At 36.0% G+C, this 19449-nt stretch overlaps 1 protein-coding gene across 4 annotated transcripts in view; it reads right to left on the minus strand.

Moving 5' to 3' along the window:
• The window catches only part of RUBCNL (rubicon like autophagy enhancer), a 103898-nt gene extending 84739 nt beyond the window's left edge, over nucleotides 1-19159 (minus strand). For 2 of the 4 annotated variants that reach the window (XM_053708009.1, XM_053708008.1), the window contains exons 1-2: nucleotides 18938-19159; nucleotides 6383-6468 (exon numbers count right to left, since the gene is read on the minus strand). In XM_053708009.1, the coding sequence (XP_053563984.1) occupies nucleotides 6383-6427 (45 nt within the window). In that variant the 5' untranslated portion in view covers nucleotides 6428-6468; nucleotides 18938-19159. The remainder of the gene's footprint in view (nucleotides 1-6382; nucleotides 6469-18937) is intronic. The other 2 variants (XM_053708011.1, XM_053708010.1) reach the window with 1 other exon arrangement.
• Between the last annotated feature and the right edge of the window lie 290 nt (nucleotides 19160-19449).

Consider the following 19449-nt stretch of genomic DNA (forward strand, 5'->3'; position numbering starts at 1 on the left):
TATGGTAAGTGAGCATAACCCAATACTGACAGGAAGTCAAAGGGTCAATTTAAATTTAAATCCATAATTTAAAACCCAGAGTTTGAAGTTAAGTGTGCAGTGTCCACATTATTTAAACTAAAGTTTTTGACATTGAATATTGCTAAGCCTCCCTTTTTCATGGTTATTTGATTTAATTAGGTACAAACACCATATATGTTATGTCTGTTCAGTCAGAGGATGCAGTATCTATTTTTATTTTTCTCTGTGTCTCCATTTATTTTAAGACTGCTGTTAACTTGTAATTCACAAATCAATTGAAAGCTGTTGCATTGTGTTTTTAATATGTGCTGCTTTTATACAAGTTTATATTAATAAAAGGAGATAATGAGTCATTTAAAAAAATATATGTAATTATTGCAGTTAAATGTTTTTAGAAATAATGCCATTGTAAAGTAACTGGTTAAACACATTGTCAAAGGGAGACATTTAAAATTAAACTTTCATGATTGAGGTAGAGCATGCTATTTTAATAGACTTTTCTAGTTATTTATATTTTGAAAATTAGCATCAACTGTTACTGGCCCCATGTCAGCAAATCAAATTAGTTTTTGAAAGGAACATGAAAGTCATAATTACATTTCCATCATTCAGATAGAAATTGCACAAAAAAATAAATAAATAAACTTCTATTTTACTTTTATTATGTACTTCATTCTTTTGGTATCCCTTGGTGTCCTTTGTTGAAGAGCATTCCTAAGTGGTATGTCCACGTGCGTTTCTTGAACACCATATTGCAGCAGCTGTGTTGACAGTATTGATAACTTGTCCTTTGTGTAAAACTTGTATGGTAAATTAGTATATGTCCTTTATTCTCCAAGTAATCAATACATTTCCGATGAGCTGGTGCTTTAGTGCAGTGTTTCTCAACAATGGTCCTCAAGTACCCCCAACAGGTCAGGTTTTCATTATAGCTGAATCAGTGCACAGGTGAAGTAATCAGCTGATCAGTAACTCAGTGGTTACTAACTTGCTCTCACCCATCACCTGATTATGTCACCTGTGCACTGGTTCAGCTATAATTTATTTAAACCTGCCCTGTTGGGGGTACTTGCGGCCCTCTGTACATGTGTTTCTCCGGCGTATCATATCTAGTGCCTCACCAGCCTCTGACCTCACTGCACGTCACTGCTGCAAATATGCCAAGGTTTCACACTATGAAATTTAGTATCATTAATAAAATACCCAAGTATAACTCACTAAAATTGTGTCACATGAAAGCGGAGATTTGGGGGGGGGGGGGGGGAGGAGAGAATTACCTCAAATTCACTCCCCCCCCCATCTTTGTATCCTTTGTTACAGACCATACATAGGTAGGCTCAGGGGAATGCACAAGTCTTAAAAGGGACATTATACACTCATTTTTTCTTTGCATAAATGTTTTGTAGATGATTTATATAGATAAAGAGAAAAGCGTTCAACCTGGGAACGAACAATAGCATAATAGCTTGTTCTATGGCTAGTTACCACCCTAGAAGCAGCTTTTTTTTTGCTCAATATGTGCTTTTCACAGAGAAGAACTTTCCTGTAAGGGCTGCCTCTTATCACGTTTTTTAAATTGCTTTTAAAGGGACAGTATACACTCATTTTCATATAACTGCATGTAAGAGACACTACTATAAAGAACAAGATGCCCAGGATACTGATATAAAAATCCATGATAAAACGGTTTAAAGACTTACTTAGAAACTCTCAGTTTAGTTATGTTGAAAAGTCATCTGGAAAGCCCACTGCAAGTGGGAAATAAGACACTCCCCCTCCCCCTTCTTTTGCATATGAAAAGTCCCTTTACACAAACAGGAGCAAGCTGGAGAAGGTAGCTGACTGTATTCACATCAAACTTTGGGGCTTGGTTAGGAGTCTGAAAATCAGAGCAATGTTATTTAAAAATAAGCAAAACTACACTTTTTTATTAATAAAAAAAACAAAAAAAAAACAAAAAAAACTTTATGGGCTATATAAATACATCATCTACAAAACATATATGCAAAGAAAAAATGAGTGTATAATGTCCCTTTAACAACAAGAGACTGTGGGCCATATAGATAACACTGTGTTCAGGCACAGGGAGCTAATTAAGAGTTTGCACAATGCTAAATGCAACTCAATAGATTTTATATAGTCAGAGTCATATGATCAGGGGGCTGTCAGAAGGTTCTTGGATACAAGGTAATCACAGAGGTAAAAAGTATATTAATATAACTGTTGGTTATGCAAAACTGGGGGATGGGTAATAAAGGGATTATCTGTCTTTTAAAACAATAACAATTCTATTGTAGACCGTCCCTTTAACAGTACAGTCCGGCCCCAAAATACCAGGCAATCCCTCTCTGAACGTGAGAAACAGCAAAACCCCAGATGTATGTTTCGGCCTATTGTAGGCCTCGTCAGTGAGGTATAGCCATATCCCTCTAGGCACACTGAGCAACGGGTCCACGTCTGGATTCCCGCATCACACTTAGGGAGACTTCCCCAAGTGTCATAATTTGCATAAATAAAGAGAGAAGCGCTCAACCTGGGAACAAACAATAGCATAATAGCTTGTTCTTTGGCTAGTTACCACCCAAGAAGCAGCCTCTTTTTGCTCAACATGTGCCTTTCACAGAAAATAACTTTCCTGAAGCATATCAGTCTGATCCTGACTTCACAGTACAGTCCAGCCCCGAAATATCAGGCAATCCCTCTCTGAACGAGAAAAAACAGCAAAAGCCTTGTCAGTGAGGTGTAGCCATATCCCTCTAAGCACACTGAGCAACGGGTCCACGTCTGGATTCCCGAATCACACTTAGGGCTCGATTTATCAAAGCCCTACAGCTGCAAGTTCTCACAAGAACTTGCTCGCCATAATTTAACAAGCAGCGGTCACTAGACCGCCGCTTCCATAAGCTCTTCGCCACCTCAAAAGGTAGCAAAATTCAATCTCCGCGATCTAGTCAGCCCGAAGAGGAGATAGACAGCTCCTGCCCAAGCGTGATTGGCTGTGCGCGGGCGGGATTGTACGTGACCGCAAAATTGCACTCGTGTGCAATGGCGATTACCTGTGGGTAATTTCTCCCCGCCACAGGCAAGCTGAGGCATACAGGGGCACGTATATGCGCCCCTGTTTGCCTTAGCTTTGATAAATCTAGCCCTTAGGGAGACTTCCGAGTGTCATAATTTGCATGCGGGAATCCCAAAGTGGACCTGTTGCTCAGTGTGCCTAGAGGGATATGGCTGCATCTCACGGACGAGGCCTACAATAGGCCGAAATGTACGTCTGGGGTTTTGCGGTTTCTCACGTTCAGAGAGGGATTGCCTGGTATTTCGGGGCTGGACTGTACTGTGAAGTCAGGATCAGACTGATATGCTTCAGGAAAGTTCTTCTCTGTGAAAGGCACGTTGAGCAAAGAGAGACTGCTTCTTGGGTGGTAACTAGCCATAGGACAAGCCATTATGCTATTGTTCGTTCCCAGGTTGAGCGCTTTTCTCTTTATTTATGATGATTTATAAAGCACAAAGTTGTTGTTTCTTTTTATAGTTTTGCTTTTTTTTTTTTTTTTATTAATAACATTGCTCTGATTTTCAGACTCCTAACCAAGCCCCAAAGTTTAAGGAAAATACCGATGTATACCTACTCCAGCTTGCTCCTGTTTGTGTAAAGGGTCTTTTCATATGCCAAAGAAGGGGAGGGGGGAGTGACTTATTTCCCACTTGCAGTGGGCTTTCCAGCTACCTTTTCAACAGCGCTAAACTTAGAGCTACTAAGTTTGTTTGTTGTGTCTATTACATGCAGTTATATGAAAATTGGTGTATACTGTCCCTTTAAGTGCTATATGGCACCAATGCTTGTAACCACTTTCAAAACACCAATACCATATGAAGCAAAAAATAGGTTATGTCTGAGGATATCTAGGTCTACAGTGAAATAATTATTCCTCGAATCTCATACATTTTGGAATGTTTGTTTAGTTACTGGAGTCTGGCAGAAGCTTGAGTCTGCAAATGATCTAGTGCAAACAAACAATAGTAAAATGATTTCTGCGTAATCTTGGCAGAGTGTACAAAGTCTTTCATGGGCACACTTTCTAACCAGCTCCCACTAAACAGGCACAAAAGGTCAGTTCTTATACAAAATGAGTCTGTGATTGGCTAACAGCTGTTAAAATGATACAGGCGAGAGGGAAATAAATGGTAACTGAAATCTTTTAGAAATAATCTACTGTTACTTGCTTTTTATGCATTTGCTAGTCATACAATTGTACTATAATTAAGAGACAGTAAAAGGCTATATTAAACTTTCATGATTCAGATAGGACAGTGATGGAGAACCTTGGCACTCCAGATGTTTCAGAACTGCATTTCCCATGATGCTCAACTAGACGTCAGCGTGCCTAAGCATCATGGGAAATGTAGTTCTTAAACATCTGGAGTGCCAAGGTTTGCCATCACTGAGATAGTTTGACTATTTAAATGGCATGCCCTATGTTAAGAGATGTCAAAGTGATTGTAAACTAGGATTTACCATCACTAAAAATCAAGAAGTAATTAGATTTAAAAAGATGCCGCTTGCACCTCTGAACCAAAAGCCGTGTGTGTCAACTGACAGGGTCCTGTATGCACGCATGGCTACTGGTTCAGAGGTGCAAGCGGCATCTCATTGGTAGAAGACAAAATGTGCCATGGGGGGCCGGAGCTTCTGAGTTTAGCACTGTGCAACGGCACAGAAAGGGTGAGTTTAGTACTTTTTTTTTTTTAGATCTGATCACTTAAATTCCCCTTGATTTTTAGTGATGGTAAATCCTAGCGTTTGTTAAACGCTTGAATTTACCATCTCTTTAAAAGGGACACTCAAGTCAAAAATTAAACTGACGATTCAGATGGAGTATGCAATTTTAAACAACTTTCCAATTTACTTTCATTAACAAAATGTGCAGACTTTAGGATTTACACTTTGAATCGCCAGCTCCTACTGAGCATGTGCAAGGATTCACAGAATATATATGCATTTGTGATTGGCTGATCCGTCACATGATACAGGAGGAGGAGGAGTGGAAATAGACATAACTAACATTTGTCAGAAAAATATCTACTACTCATTTGAAGTTCAGACAAGTGCTATTGCATTGTCTTTTTATCATGCATTTGTTGATTATGCAAATCTAATGTATTTACTGGTCCTTTAAACAGTAAATATTTGCTAGATATAATGATGCATTCCCAGCAAAGATTGGCCTTAGAATAATGTGTTTTCTACAATTATATAAGTTTGTTAATTATTGAAAATGTAAAAGTGCAAAGCTTTAATTTAAAAAAAAAAAAAATTGGCACTACCATGTTTGAACTAGGTTTTCAATTTATCTATTATGTTTAAAGTGAATGTAAATTTTGATGATAAAGTGCCCGGTATTTAAAAATTTGATTAAAAACAGGGGCACTTCAATTCATCAACATTTACATTTCACTCGTGTTGTGAAAATACCTTTTAATCTTACCAGCCGCTGCATCGCGTCCTCCGCCCGTCGCAAAGCCTCTTCCTGGGTCTAAAAGGAGGAATCCGGCCTCCTCCAATTACTGCTTTGAATCAGACACTGATTTCCCCCGGGGAGGGGGGGGGAGAATGGGAAATGTAAGTATTGATGAATTAAAGTGCCCCAAAACCGGGCACTTAATCATCAAAATGTACATTCACTTTAAGCAAACAAGGCTGTGTGGAAGCCCTTTTAGATACCCCAGTGGTCCACACAGCCTTGTTTGGACAGTCTAATTGTTTGCCTGTTATAGATATGACCCTAATTGTCCTCAGTAGGAAGGAAAGATAAGGGGGAAACTTGAGTTAAAACATGGTGGCACAATTAGGTTAAGAAACTCAGTTGAAATTTAGAAAACCTTCGATTTTCAAAGTTAAAATTATAGGAAAGGTGGGGGCCCTGGTTTTTGCTGAGCCCTGCTTTAAGATTTTCAATTACCTTTCAGTATTTAGTGTTTTAATTTTTTTTCCCAATGATAAAAATAGTATAAGAAACATTTGTCAGAAGACATTTAAACTAACAGGTTTTTTTTTACATGTCTCTTGAAGGTGGCAAAAAAAAAAAAAAAAAAAAAAAAAAAGACAGTAAAATAATCAGGTTTACTAATCAGTTTATTATTTAACCTGTGCCCTAGTTCATATACCCTTAAATTCTGGCCTGTTAGGAGGCCTGAGGACAAGTTTGAAAACCAGTGAGATAGAAGATGGAAAGTTGTTTAAAATTGTATGCTCCATTATCGAACTTGCTATCCTCTGTGGAAAAGCATACTTGGGTATGCTCAGGAGCTAGCTGGTGATTGGTGGGTTCACATGTATGCCTCCTTATCATTGGCTTACCAATGTGTTCAGCTGGCTCCCAGTAGTGCATTGCTTGTCCTTCATTAAAGAATACCAAGAAAATGAAGCAAAACGGTATGTTCTACCTGAATCATGAAAGGAAAAAAAAAAAAGTTTGGTTTCATGTCCCTTTTCTAACAATGTCAAAAACTTAGAACTACAATGCTTCAATAATCAATCTTGAGAAATATCACTTATTAGATTTGTTTTACATGAAGCCAGTGAAAAATGTAAACCTACGGTAATGGAATACAAAAATAAAAAAGCTGTCTTTTTTAGCAACATAAATCATTATATAGAAGTATTACATTTAAATCATTAGACACAAGAATAATCTATACTTTTTTTAGCAAAATGAGCAAGAGAGCCATTCAAAATGATTTGCGTATGTAGAAAAAAAGATATGTAACATTCCTAAATCTAAGAGCTTGCTTGGAATGTCACTGACTACTAAAATAGCCTCAGTTAAGTTACAAGTGGATTCTTCCTTTAGGGAATTTGCTTTTCCCACTAATAATGCCAATACAAAATGTACATATGCACAATATAGGTTTATCAGTTTTTGACAAATTCCCAAACCTTATCAATTAAACATTGGGGATTTTGTACTTGACACATGCGCACTTGTTTCTGCTTAATTTATTAAAAATACAATAAAATTATATAAAAACAAATTGGAGTATTTATCATATTCCCAGAGATATTACAGCCTTGGAGCCAACACTTTTGAGGTAACATAGTTCAAATACATCCACTCAAATCTTTGTTGTATAATAACTATTCCCTTTTGTGTTACTCAATCTCAACAGCTTTCTCCCTTCCTTGTCCAGGATGGGACTTAGCTGGAGTTGAGCGGTCTTACAAAGAAACAGTCTGGATATGTTTGTAAACTATATGTAACCGCAAAAGTGTTTGCGCTAAGGCTGCATGATAAATACTCCAGTTTGTTTTTATATAATTTTATTGCAATTTTAATAAATTATAAGAACAAACAAGCTTCCGGTGGGACGTATACTCAGAGCTATAGTGTGTCTGACAAATGTGAGCATTATTTCAACAATATTGCAGAGTTGTCCTTTGATACAGTAGTACACTATAGAAATGTATTTATTTTTTGTTTCTTTTTGAGGAACTGTTGAAGGAAACTTTACTTGAAAATATAACCCATTTTGCTAATCGTATTGATTTCTTTGCAAGTGTATAAGTCACAACTTTTGTCACCATTTTATTATTATTTATTCAGTTATTTGTGTCATTTTTTTTTTCTTCTTTTCTTGGTTTTCCTTTAATATTTGTCCCAATTATGTTTTGACATTTTTGGGCATATGTAGCGGATTCAACAGGCAAAAAAAAAAAAAAAAAAAGTCAATTGACAAAATAAAATGTAAAAGATATTTAATTTAAACAATAACACTCCAGCATGTAAAATAAATAATTAGGAACACGTTAAAGGGGAGGAAATTTTACAGTACACTTATCAAATCAAACAAAAAAAAAAAAATTAAGGAGAATTACTGTGTTTTTCTGGAGTAAGGTGACTTAAAGGGACAGTTTACTCAAAAATGTTCTCCCCTTTAATTTGTTCACAATGATCCACTTTACCTGCTGGAGTGTATTAAATTGTTTACACGTAGCTCCTTTACCCTTATATTGGCATTTGAAATTGTTGATTTAGCATGTGGTATCCCCACCTATTCTGAAAGTTTGTGGCCGCGCGTACCAGCTATAGATAAGCTTTGTAAACACAGCCAGCAGAAGAAATTACACTCCCAGTGGGTTATAGAAGAGATAAGGTAATAAAATGATGATTTTCCATTGTTCTCTCAAAGTACTGGTGATTGTTTTAAGGACAGATATAAGATAAAGAAGCAGGTATATGTACACAATGTGATACAGTAATGAAATCTGATTATACCTACAAGCTCAACCCATTTTATTAGGTTGTAGCTTCAAAACACAAAATCAGAGCTTTAATATACACAAATAAGCCTTAAAAGCTCATTTTCATACATTTTTTACTCTGCAGTTGGTAAAAAAAGCAATTGTAAACACATTAAGGGAAAAACTATTTTACAGTATACTGTCCCTTTAACCTTTGTTAAAGGACCAGTCAATACAGTAGATTTGCATAATCAACAAATGCATGATAAGACAATGCAATGCCACTTAGTCTAAACTTCAAATGGAGTAGTAGATTTTTTTTAAAATAAATTGGAATGATTACGGTTCTCTTTTTCCCCCCTCTCTCCCTATGGTGATACACTTTATTTAAAAAAAATAAAACACTTAATATCGGTCATTGCACAACAAACATACTCACACTGGATCATAAATATAAAACCGTTTCATAAAGAGAGCAGACTCTGTCCTACATGAGCTGTTCTGTGTGAGCTTCCTGTAGGTTACATCTGAGGTAATGTATACGAGTAAAACCTATAGATATCATTTATCGCACAGATTTGCTACACAAGCACCTTCCATATAAGGATACTGTAAATTGAAATGTCCTCCAGCACCAGTAGTTGTTCGAGTGCATGCAAGAAGAGCCACTGCTAAGACTCCAACACAATCCTTAATAAAAAAAAAATCCAGCAGCACATCAGAGGTTAACAAATTATCCACTTTTATTGTACCAAGAGACAATAATATGACGTTTCATTTGATTAAGGGCATTTGAGCCCGAAACGTCATGTATTATTGTCTCTTGGTACAATAAAAGTGGATAATTGTTAACCTCTGATGTGCTGCTGAAATTTTTTTTATTAAAGAGTTCCATATAAGGATACTAACTTTTTAGGGTTCACAGGTTCTCAAGCACACAGATGATTTGGGGAACAAACCCTTGTGGTTGGTTAAAGGTCAATGCAGATTGTTCTACCATGATTAAATAGATTACCATTATCATTACCAACAACAACAAAAATCATAAATTACCAAATGTATCTGGGCATATAGCACACAATGGTCACTAAAAATATTGGCTTTGAAAGGACTGCATTGATCATCAGCAACCTCAGGGGAAGGATGTATCACAAGCTGCCAAGGAATTTAATTAGTTTAAATGCATCCATTGCACACATGTGCTTCCTAAGCCCAGTGATAAATCCATAGCACATTATAGACAAATTGCTTACTCTGTCTTTTGGATAGAAAATCTAGAGGACACATAGGGCTCGATTTATCAAGCCTTCTCCTCCCCTACAACTGCAGCTTCTCACAAGAAAACCTGCAGTGGTCATAAGACCGCTGCTTCCCTACCCACTTAGACCAGGGAGATTGACAGCTCCTGCTGGGGTGGAAAGGGATGAATACGTATGCCCCTGTTAACCCTTGCATGATAAATCTAGCCCATAGTGTAAGGGACATTATTGCTCAAGTAGCACTTTTATAGTTATCCCTAACTAGCCTCAGCAGAGGAGATAACAGGAGTACATAGTGGCAGTGCCAATAACTTTATGGAGGTTTTATAAATATTATAATTTTAAATCATATATCTTCAATATTTAGCGTTTGCCGTTTTATCAGCTTGGAAAGTTAAAGGGACAGTATACTGTAAAATAGTTTTTCCCTTAATGTGTTTACAATTGCTTTTTTTTACCAACTGCAGTTTAAAAAATGTATGAAAATTAGCTATTTAAGGCTTATTTGTGTATATTAAAGCTCTGATTTTGTGTTTTGAAGCCACAACCTAATAAAATGGGTTGAGCTTGTAGGTATAATCAGATCTCATTACTGTATCACATTGTGCACATATACCTGCTTCTTTATCTTATATCTGTCCTTAAAACAATCACCAGTACTTTGAGAGAACAATGGGAAATCAACATTTTATTACCTTATCTCTGCTATATCCGACTGGGAGTGTAATTTCTTCTGCTGGCTGTGTTTACAAAGCTTATCTATAGCTGGTACGCGCGGCCACAAACTTTCAGAATAGGTGGTGATGCCACATGCTAAATCAACAATTTCAAATGCCAATATAAGGGTAAAGGAGCTACTTGTAAACAATTTAATACACTCCAGCAGGTAAAGTGGATCATTGGGAACAAATTAAAGGGGAGAAATTTTTTGAGTAAACTGTCCCTTTAAAGGGACATTAGTTTATCATGTGTACTAATGTACACGCAAGGAAATGAACACATTTACTTTCCATTGTAATATTTTTGGCAAATGTTTTGCATCCCATCAGGGGTTCCTTGCTGACCTCTGCCACCAGCATTAGACAGCAAACCCAACCCAATGCCATAACATCTTCCCCAGCATAAACAGAAAAAAATATATATATAAAACCTCTGCTCTGCATACAAAATGGGGATCTAGGTGAGTGTACCAGCAAGGAACACCCAACATGGGGTTGATAAAGTAAGGAGGCACCCACGCACTTCTGTAGGAACCAGACAGGGCTATTTGCATATAGATAAATGTAGACTAATACAAAAGTCTGGAGACAGGCGTACAGTTTTAGAAGCCGTGTCTCCCTGGCTCTATGGATTTGTCAAGCCCTGCAGTATATTTCTCAGTCCAGGGTGGATAAAAAAAAAAAAAAAAAAAAAAAAAAAAAAACACACCAGAAAAACACCTCCAACACAGAAGTTTTTTTTTATTATTATTTAAATCAGTTTTGTTTGTTTTTTAATGAAAAGGTTATTCATCCTGAAATACAGATTAGTTTTTAGTTATAAAGCAAGATGATGTATTATTCATGGCTGTAATTTTTTGTCAGGCTCTCCCCTCAAAGGTTTCTGTCAGATTATTTAAGACAATTTTTCTATCATGAATATATATATATATATATATATATATATATATATATATATATATATATATATATATATATATATATATATATATATATATATATATATATATATATATATATATATATATATATTATTATATATTATAGGTTTTGTAGTTCTCAAAACTGAATTTGTATCTGCAGAAATAACATTCCACTTCTTCCTAACAAAATGTTATAAAATTAACATAGAGAGTTGATAAAGAGTTTAAAAAAGGGACAGTACTCTATAAAAATGTTTTTATATTAATGTATTATCAATGACTTGATTATACAATGTATGAGAAAATGCATTTTCAGGTTTATTTGTGTATATGAAGTAGCTGATTTTGTGCTTTTAAACCACAGCCTATTAAAGTGGGTTGAGCTTCAGGCCTCATTATGTTATCACTTTGTGTACACACACTTGCTTCCTTATCTTATATTTGTCTGGAAAACTAAAGCTCAATACTTAGAGAGAACAATGGAAAATTTTAATTGTATCACTTAAAAGGGACAATCAGGTTAAATTAAATTTTCATGATTCAGATACAGCATGTAATTTTAAACAACTTTAAAAAAAAATGTGCACAGTCTTATATTTACAATTTTTGAGTCACCAGATCCTACTGAGCATGTGCAAGAATTCACAGACTATACGTATATGCATTTGTTATTGGCTGATTGCTATCACATGGTACAAGGGGCGTGGAAACATACAGAACTTTGAAATTTGTTAAAAAAAATAAATAAAAAAAAAATAAAAAAAATCTACTACTCATTTGAAGTTCAGACTAAGTGCTATTGCATTGTCTTGCATTTGTTGATTATGCAAATCTTATGTGTTGACTGGTCCTTTAACTTTCCTGCACCCCACTGTGAGTGTTATTTCTTCTGCTGTGTTTACTTAGGCAATTTAATAGCTGAGACTCCAGTATAGGTTGGGAAACCACAAGCTAAATCAGCTGTTTCAAAAGGCGCTACTTGTAAACAATTTAATACACTCCAGCAGGTAAAATTGATCATTGGGAACAATTGAAATGGAATATTTTTGGGTGAACTGTCCCTTTAAAAAACCAGACATATTTATGATAAAAAAACTTTTGGGTTTCAGATAGAAATAAATCTGAAAATTGTATGCTCTATTATCAGAATTGCTTAATTCTCTTGGAATTCTTTCTTGAAGGAGAGCAATGCTCTACTGGGGCCTAGCGGAACACATTGGTTTAATCAGTGTCAAGCAGCTAGCTCACAGTAGTGCATATTGCTTCAGAGCCTACCCATGCAGAATTTTCAACAATTGATACCAAGAGAACAAAGCAAATTAGATAAGAGATTTCAACTAGAAAATTGCATGTTCTTTCTGAATCATGAAAGTTTAATTTTGACTTTACTGTTCCTTTAATGCCATTGCTCCCCTACAAATCTATGTACACAGAATCAAACCATACTAAGTTTCAAGAAACTCATTGAAGAGAAGATTGCTTGGAGTGGAATAGATCTGCACAAGGACCTAGGTGTGAAGTGGGAGGGGCAAGCAGTAAAAATGAAAAAGATAATGTTATTGTTTTAGTTAAAACCATTTTAATTAATGTAATTATTGTTCTAATAAAGGACAGGTGAAAAAATGATCAAATATGAATGATTAACCAATTAAATTGGAGATAGATAATTGAAATTATTTGGAGGTGAACTATCTGTGCATATATCAGTAATGGTCTGATTTAACGGGGGGGGGGGGGGGGGGAGGAGAAAGAGAAATAATCTGAATTTATTATTCTAAAAATGAAAACCATGATTTAAATAAAATCCACCCTGCTTGTCACAAACAATCCTACTGCTATAAAGATCTTAACACTGCATATTTACATATTTTTATACTATAAAAAGGGAACATCTGTAACCACAAACAAAAGCAAAAAAAATAAAATGAAACGAGAAACCAGGCAAAACGTGTTGGCATTACTGGTGTGTACCTGCTAACTAAAAAGGGACACAAGTCATTACTTTACTATGTATATATAAAAAAATAATGTGTGTGAAACATTTTGTTAGTAACATTTGCAGGGTTTTGTTATTTCAGATGCACATCTTGAAAACCCTTGAGTATGTTTTATCTGGTCTTCTCTGCTTTCGTCATATAGAAACGGATGTAAAATAAACTACAAGGGAAATTCTATTGCACAACTTGCATACTCCGAGTGTTATACATGTCACTTTTGTATTAGTGATCAGAGTTAACTGTGGGCAAAACTCCATCAAAGGGGTTAAAAGCATAAGTAAAATGCTCATCAGGAAACACAAGCAATGAAGCGTGGAAGAAGGACATCTGCTTATTTTATCAAGTGTGACTTTGTTCTCTTGGTATTGTTTGTTAAAAATGTGCTAACTGGTGATTGGTGGCTACACACATGCCTCATGTGATTGGTTAAACAGATGTATTCATCTAGGTCACAGTAGTTGATTGGTGATGAGGTTAAACACATAGTTATATGAACGCAACGCACTTTTATGCCCCTTTAAACCACACAGTAAGCTAGTCAGCCATGCTAAAATGATGTGCTCTAATTATAGTGTGCATTTTTCCTTTAGAATGTTAATTTAAAAAGAAATACTAAACACCAAAAATGTTATGGTTTTAAAAAAATAGATAATCCCTTTATTTACCATTCCCCAGTTTTGCATAACCAACACTGTTAGATAAATATACTTTTTACATCTGTAATTACCTTGTATCTAAGCTTCTGCTGCCTTCTTCCTTATCTCAGATCTTTTGACAGACTTAAATTCCAGGCAATTAGTGCTGACTCTTAAATAACACTGTGCTCATGCACGAGAAGTTATCTATATGAAACATGTGAACTAACACCCTCTAGCTGTGAAAAAGTGTCAAATGCAGAGGCGGCCTTCAAGGGCTTAGAAATTAGCATATGAACCTACATAGGTTTAGCTTTCAACTAAGAACAAGAGAACAAAGCATACACGATAAAAGTAAATTAGAAAATTGTTTCAAATTACAAGCTCTATCTGAATCATGAAAGTTTAATTTGGACTTTACTATCCCTTTAAGTCCTAATCTAAGCAATCACTGTGTAGCATCTAGCAAGATCAGGTAAGCTTGTGCGTTAATATGCATACAATATACTAGCAAACAAAGTGAGATATATATATAGGTTATATTACCCACAAGAGTTTGTCAGTGTTCCAGTGCTTTTTAAGCTTGTAACCCTCCCTGACGGTCTTTGTTGTGCTACTGTTTTTTCTTGTGTCCTTGGCTAGGTGAGCACAGTCTTGTGAGGCATTAGCAACCTGTAAACACAGAACTCCTGGAGCAAATCTCAATCAGCTGATGTGCGCCTGTGTAAGGTATGTGCAATCTGAGACAAAGAATTCCTGTGTGTACTAAACTATTATAGTCAGCAATCCTAACACCTGCCCTGCAAACTCTATACCAGAGCTGTCCAACATAATACTTGAGGGGCCTGAAAGCAGCCATCCATTACATTTTAAATCACCCAGCGCATCAACCTCTTCCATTTTTCAACACATAATGATGCACAAAGAAAACAAACCCCCCTTCCCCAGGTCAGTTCACAGTTAACACAGCTAAAAAGTCAATACAGCAATGAAAGTCCACACATGCAGAGGCAGTAGGATTAAAAGGGACACTAAAGTCAAAATTAAACTTTCATGATTCAGACAGAGCATGGAATTTTAAAGCAACTTTCCTTTACTTCCATTAACAAGACGTGCAGTCTTTTTATTATTTACACTTTGAGTCATCAACTCCTACTGAGCATGTTCAAGAATTCACAGCATATTTATATATATATATATATATATATATATATATATATATATATATGATTGGCTGATGGCTGTCACATGATACAGGAGGAGAGAAAAAAAAAAAAAAAAAATCTGCTACTCATTTGAAGTTCAGACAAAGTGATATTGCATTGTCTTGTTATTATGCTGCTATTTAAAGGGACAGTCTACCATAGAATTGTTATTGTTTTAAAAGATAGATAATCCCTTTATTTCCCATTCCCCAGTTTTGCATAACCAACACAGTTATATTAATATACTTTTTACCTCAGTGATTACCTTGTGTCTAGGAACCTTCTTCCAGCCCCCTGATCACATGACTGACTGTTTATTATCTATTGTCTTAAATTTAGCATTGTTTTGTGCCTGAACACAGTGTTATCTATATAGCCCACGTGTACTTTCTGTCTCTGTGTTGAAAGGGGATTTAAAAAACATGTGATAAGAGGCAGCCCTCAAAGGCTTAGACATTAGCATATGAGCCTACCTAGGTTTAGTTTAAACTAAGAATACCAAGAGAAAAAAGCAAAATTTGATAAAAGTAAATTGGAAAGTTGATTAAAATTAAATGTCCTATCTGAATAATGAAAGTTTAATTTATACTAGACTTTCCCATTAAGCATGGTCCAAATGTCACAACACTGTATAGTAATGTAATAGAAACAGTGAAACTCCCATGTCAGATGAAGCCTGACTGGGACTGCAGATTCTTTACTGGGCTATAAAAAGGTGGTGAGCGTCGAGATTTGCTTCTCTGTTAAAAATGACAGTGAATGAGATAATATAACATGGGAATGGTCTTTTTATGTGGACAAGCAATAATCCACTGCAAAACAAAAACTTATGTAAAAGGGCATGTGTATAGTGCACACATTTAACTGCACTGCTTGATAGCCAGGATGTAAGTAATTATCACTTTAAAATTACAGACACAAATACATGCCCTTTACCCAAGTTTGATTTAGAAGTGTATCACGTGTCCGCATTAAACAATCATTCCCAACATAGTATTTTCTTGTCAAATTTTTGCTACCACATTTTTAGCTGTACGTGCACACACGTTCATGGCCGCTTTAAGATGGAATGCAAGGACTGATTTTTCCCTCCGTCAAAATTTGCTAGTGAATGATGTGCGCATGCTTGTATTTACGTAATCTCATTCCGCATATTCTTTTGAAACATATGTTGAGTGCGATTACATAATTGTGCGCATGAGCAAATCATGGTAGCAAATTTAAATTAAAAAAATAAATAAATAAAAAAACACGACATTACACTGGTGTTTTGACAGTTCAGCCAATTCAAAACACCAGCTGTCTAACCACAAATTTACACACTGTGCATGCGCTCCACCCACATTCCAATCACAGCACGTCTGTCAGATCAGCCAATTCTGATCACAAAGTCACTAACTGTGCATGCACTCTGCCGCAGGTCTTAAATTTCGACAACCGAACTGATCTGCTGCTTCCATTGTAATTTGTTAATCAGACATATACGCTGCACTGGAATTCCCCCATCTTCGCTATTTTTTTGCCTCCACCTGGGAAATTCAAGGGGGGGCGTCCCTCCTATCCTATGGCATCCATCCCAAGTGAACTTTGGGGAATGAGGTCTCCAAGGAGGGCTTTACAGTGCAGCGTATATATTATATATGCGCAAGGCATCAACAACACAGTGACACGATGGAGGGCATGCACAGTGAGTGAATTTGTGGTCAGGCAGCTGATTCCACGTCGCCGGTAGTGACGTGACTGGCTAATCTGATGAACTGGCCGATTAGAACACTGGCTCACTTATTAAAAAGGGACAGTATACACCAATTTTCATAGAAATGCATGTATTAGACACTACTATAAAGAATAAGATGCAGATACTGATATAAAAATCCAGTATAAAACTGTTTAAAAAAAAAAAAAAAAGCCCACTGCAAGTGGCAAATAAGACACTACCCCCCCCCCCCTCCCCTGCATATGAAAAGGCCCTCTACACAAACAGGAGCAAGCTGGAGTAGGTATCTTACGGTATTCTCCAAAAACTTTGGGGCTTGGTTAGGAGTTTGAAATTAATATTTAAAAATAAGAAAAACTATACATAAAAAAAAAGGAGTATAATGTCCCTTTAAGGTTTATGATTACAGTCCATTCACCAAAACAATCAGGCCATCGCTCTTCTCCCCTTTTTGTATGTTTTAACTTTGCTTTCTTTGGCATTTTTCAAAATGTTTGTGTTTTTTCTGTCTATTTTTAACTTTTTCTTTTGTACAAAATGATGCACTTCTCTTCATATGGCCAATTCACATACTGGGTGTGTGAGCACAACATATAGATTACTGAGCATGTATAATTTAAATGAATGATCATCAGGGTTGATGTAGAATAACAATAGTTGCTCTATTAAATCACCAGTCATGGGACTGTAAAGACTTATTTTACATTGAAAAAAGGTCTGACACCCATGCTCTATGGCTACTATAGCCCATTGGCTTCTGAAGATAGCTGCAGTGCTCTCTATCTGGAAGCAAATGGTTAAAACTGAAACAGTTGGTAAATTACATACCAACCATTAATATTAAAAACACAAATATTTGCATACATAGAGGTGGAAAGATTAATACTATCAGTATTTTGTTTTTTAAATAACTTTTACTATTGGTCTTTGAAGATGTGAAATAAAGTTACATGTTTAGTAATCTACTCTGCAGTCTTGTAACAATTTACTTACATTACTACCAATTAAAAGATAAGTGTAGATTATATTCCAATTAAAATGTTGCATTTTTTACAATATTCAAGGTTAAAAGAAACTGAAAAAATGTCAAACATGAAATGCACAATTTAAAAACATAACCAAAAAATAAAAAATTACAATATACATTAATTTGCAACGTGTATGTTGGATACGAATGCAGAAGACACATGCATGTATCAAATGTAACCTGCTGTAATGCAAAATTCATATTTTGACTATTATGCCACAAAGTGTAAAGAATTCTGTAGAATTTAACTGGAATAGGCTCTATATTTTGTACAAGGATGATAATTGACCTAACACGTATTCCAAAAGTAAAAGTCCAGGTACAACTCCAAGCACCAGAAACACATATATATATATATATATATATATATATATATATATATATATATATATATATATATATATATATATTTTCCCCCTTCCACGGCCTCCCAGATGACTGGCCCAAAACTCATTAGCATTTGAATGCATCCCTCCCGGAGAGGCCAGCAAAGAAAGAATGCAACCTCAGCCTGTGATCATCAGTTTATGTCCCTTCCTAAAGTCAAAAGGTGAGTAGTACAGGAGATTTTTAGGTAAATGCTGCGTAAGAAAGAACTCATGTTCAGTCTGAGCAACAGCATATGTTGTGCCCCTTCCTAAACTCAAATGGTTTATCCCGGGAGATCAGTAGAGCATACATTCTGTGCAATCTATATTGAATCATATGATTCGGGAGTGGAATAAAACAAGTGAGACTGGGGAAGCAGCAGCCAAACAAGATCTGTTTTTCATTATATACATACTGCAATTTCCTTATGTATTAACACATATGAAACATATCAGATTTGCGTTGTACCCGCCAAATACACAATATGCAAACACAAAATAAAACTGTACGGGTGATTTCGGTTATTCCCATTGCAACTATAAAATGGGTTTAAATTGAATTTCTCCCAGTACAAAATACTCCCTTAGTGATACAAAAGCCTGCAACTTTCACAAATAGTTGCATAAATAAACGTCTGTATACACCATATCTATACACCAGTCTATAAACTTATTCTTAAACAACGGCACCAGTAGAAATAGCCGCAGTATCCCCATACGTGTCATTGTAGCAGCTGACATTTATGACATATAATGAGAAGTAAATTGACCAGACAACATTGCAATATCACTATAAAGCGGCCCCCTGCCATTGTTTAGCTTACCTAGACTACCAATAATCCTCCATAGCGACCCGCCACAGCCTCCTGTGCGCTGGCTCTCCTGGGTGCCAGCTCATATAACCAGGATCCAAGATTAATGTGCAGCGTTTGGTAGCCAGCTCCTTGTCTTTACTAAGGAACAACAGTACACAGCCCTTTAGTGCCCACGATCAATAAACACATTCGTCTTCCGAGACATTAATAACTTCCTCCCAGCTCAGTCATTTTCACTGCCACCGGAGACTCCTCCCACAGCCGGAGCGTGTAGGGGCAGCTGTTAATTGTCACGCCCAGCTACTGAATGAATAGGGGCAGCGGGGTTCAGTAGGAAAATACTAGAGTTCTCTAAAGGTCTGAAACTAGAATTACCCTTGAAATAAGCAGCAGCACGTGGGGGTAAGGGCAGGGAAAAACTAAGATACAAAAAAGTGAAGTCCATTAAAAGGAAGATAATGCAAAAAAATATTTCTAGTGTTGGGGCAGTTTATTAAAGGGATATAAAAGTGCAAATAGAA

The sequence above is a fragment of the Bombina bombina genome, chromosome 3, assembly GCF_027579735.1.
Source record: "Bombina bombina isolate aBomBom1 chromosome 3, aBomBom1.pri, whole genome shotgun sequence".
In the NCBI taxonomy this organism is placed as follows: Eukaryota; Metazoa; Chordata; class Amphibia; order Anura; family Bombinatoridae; genus Bombina; species Bombina bombina.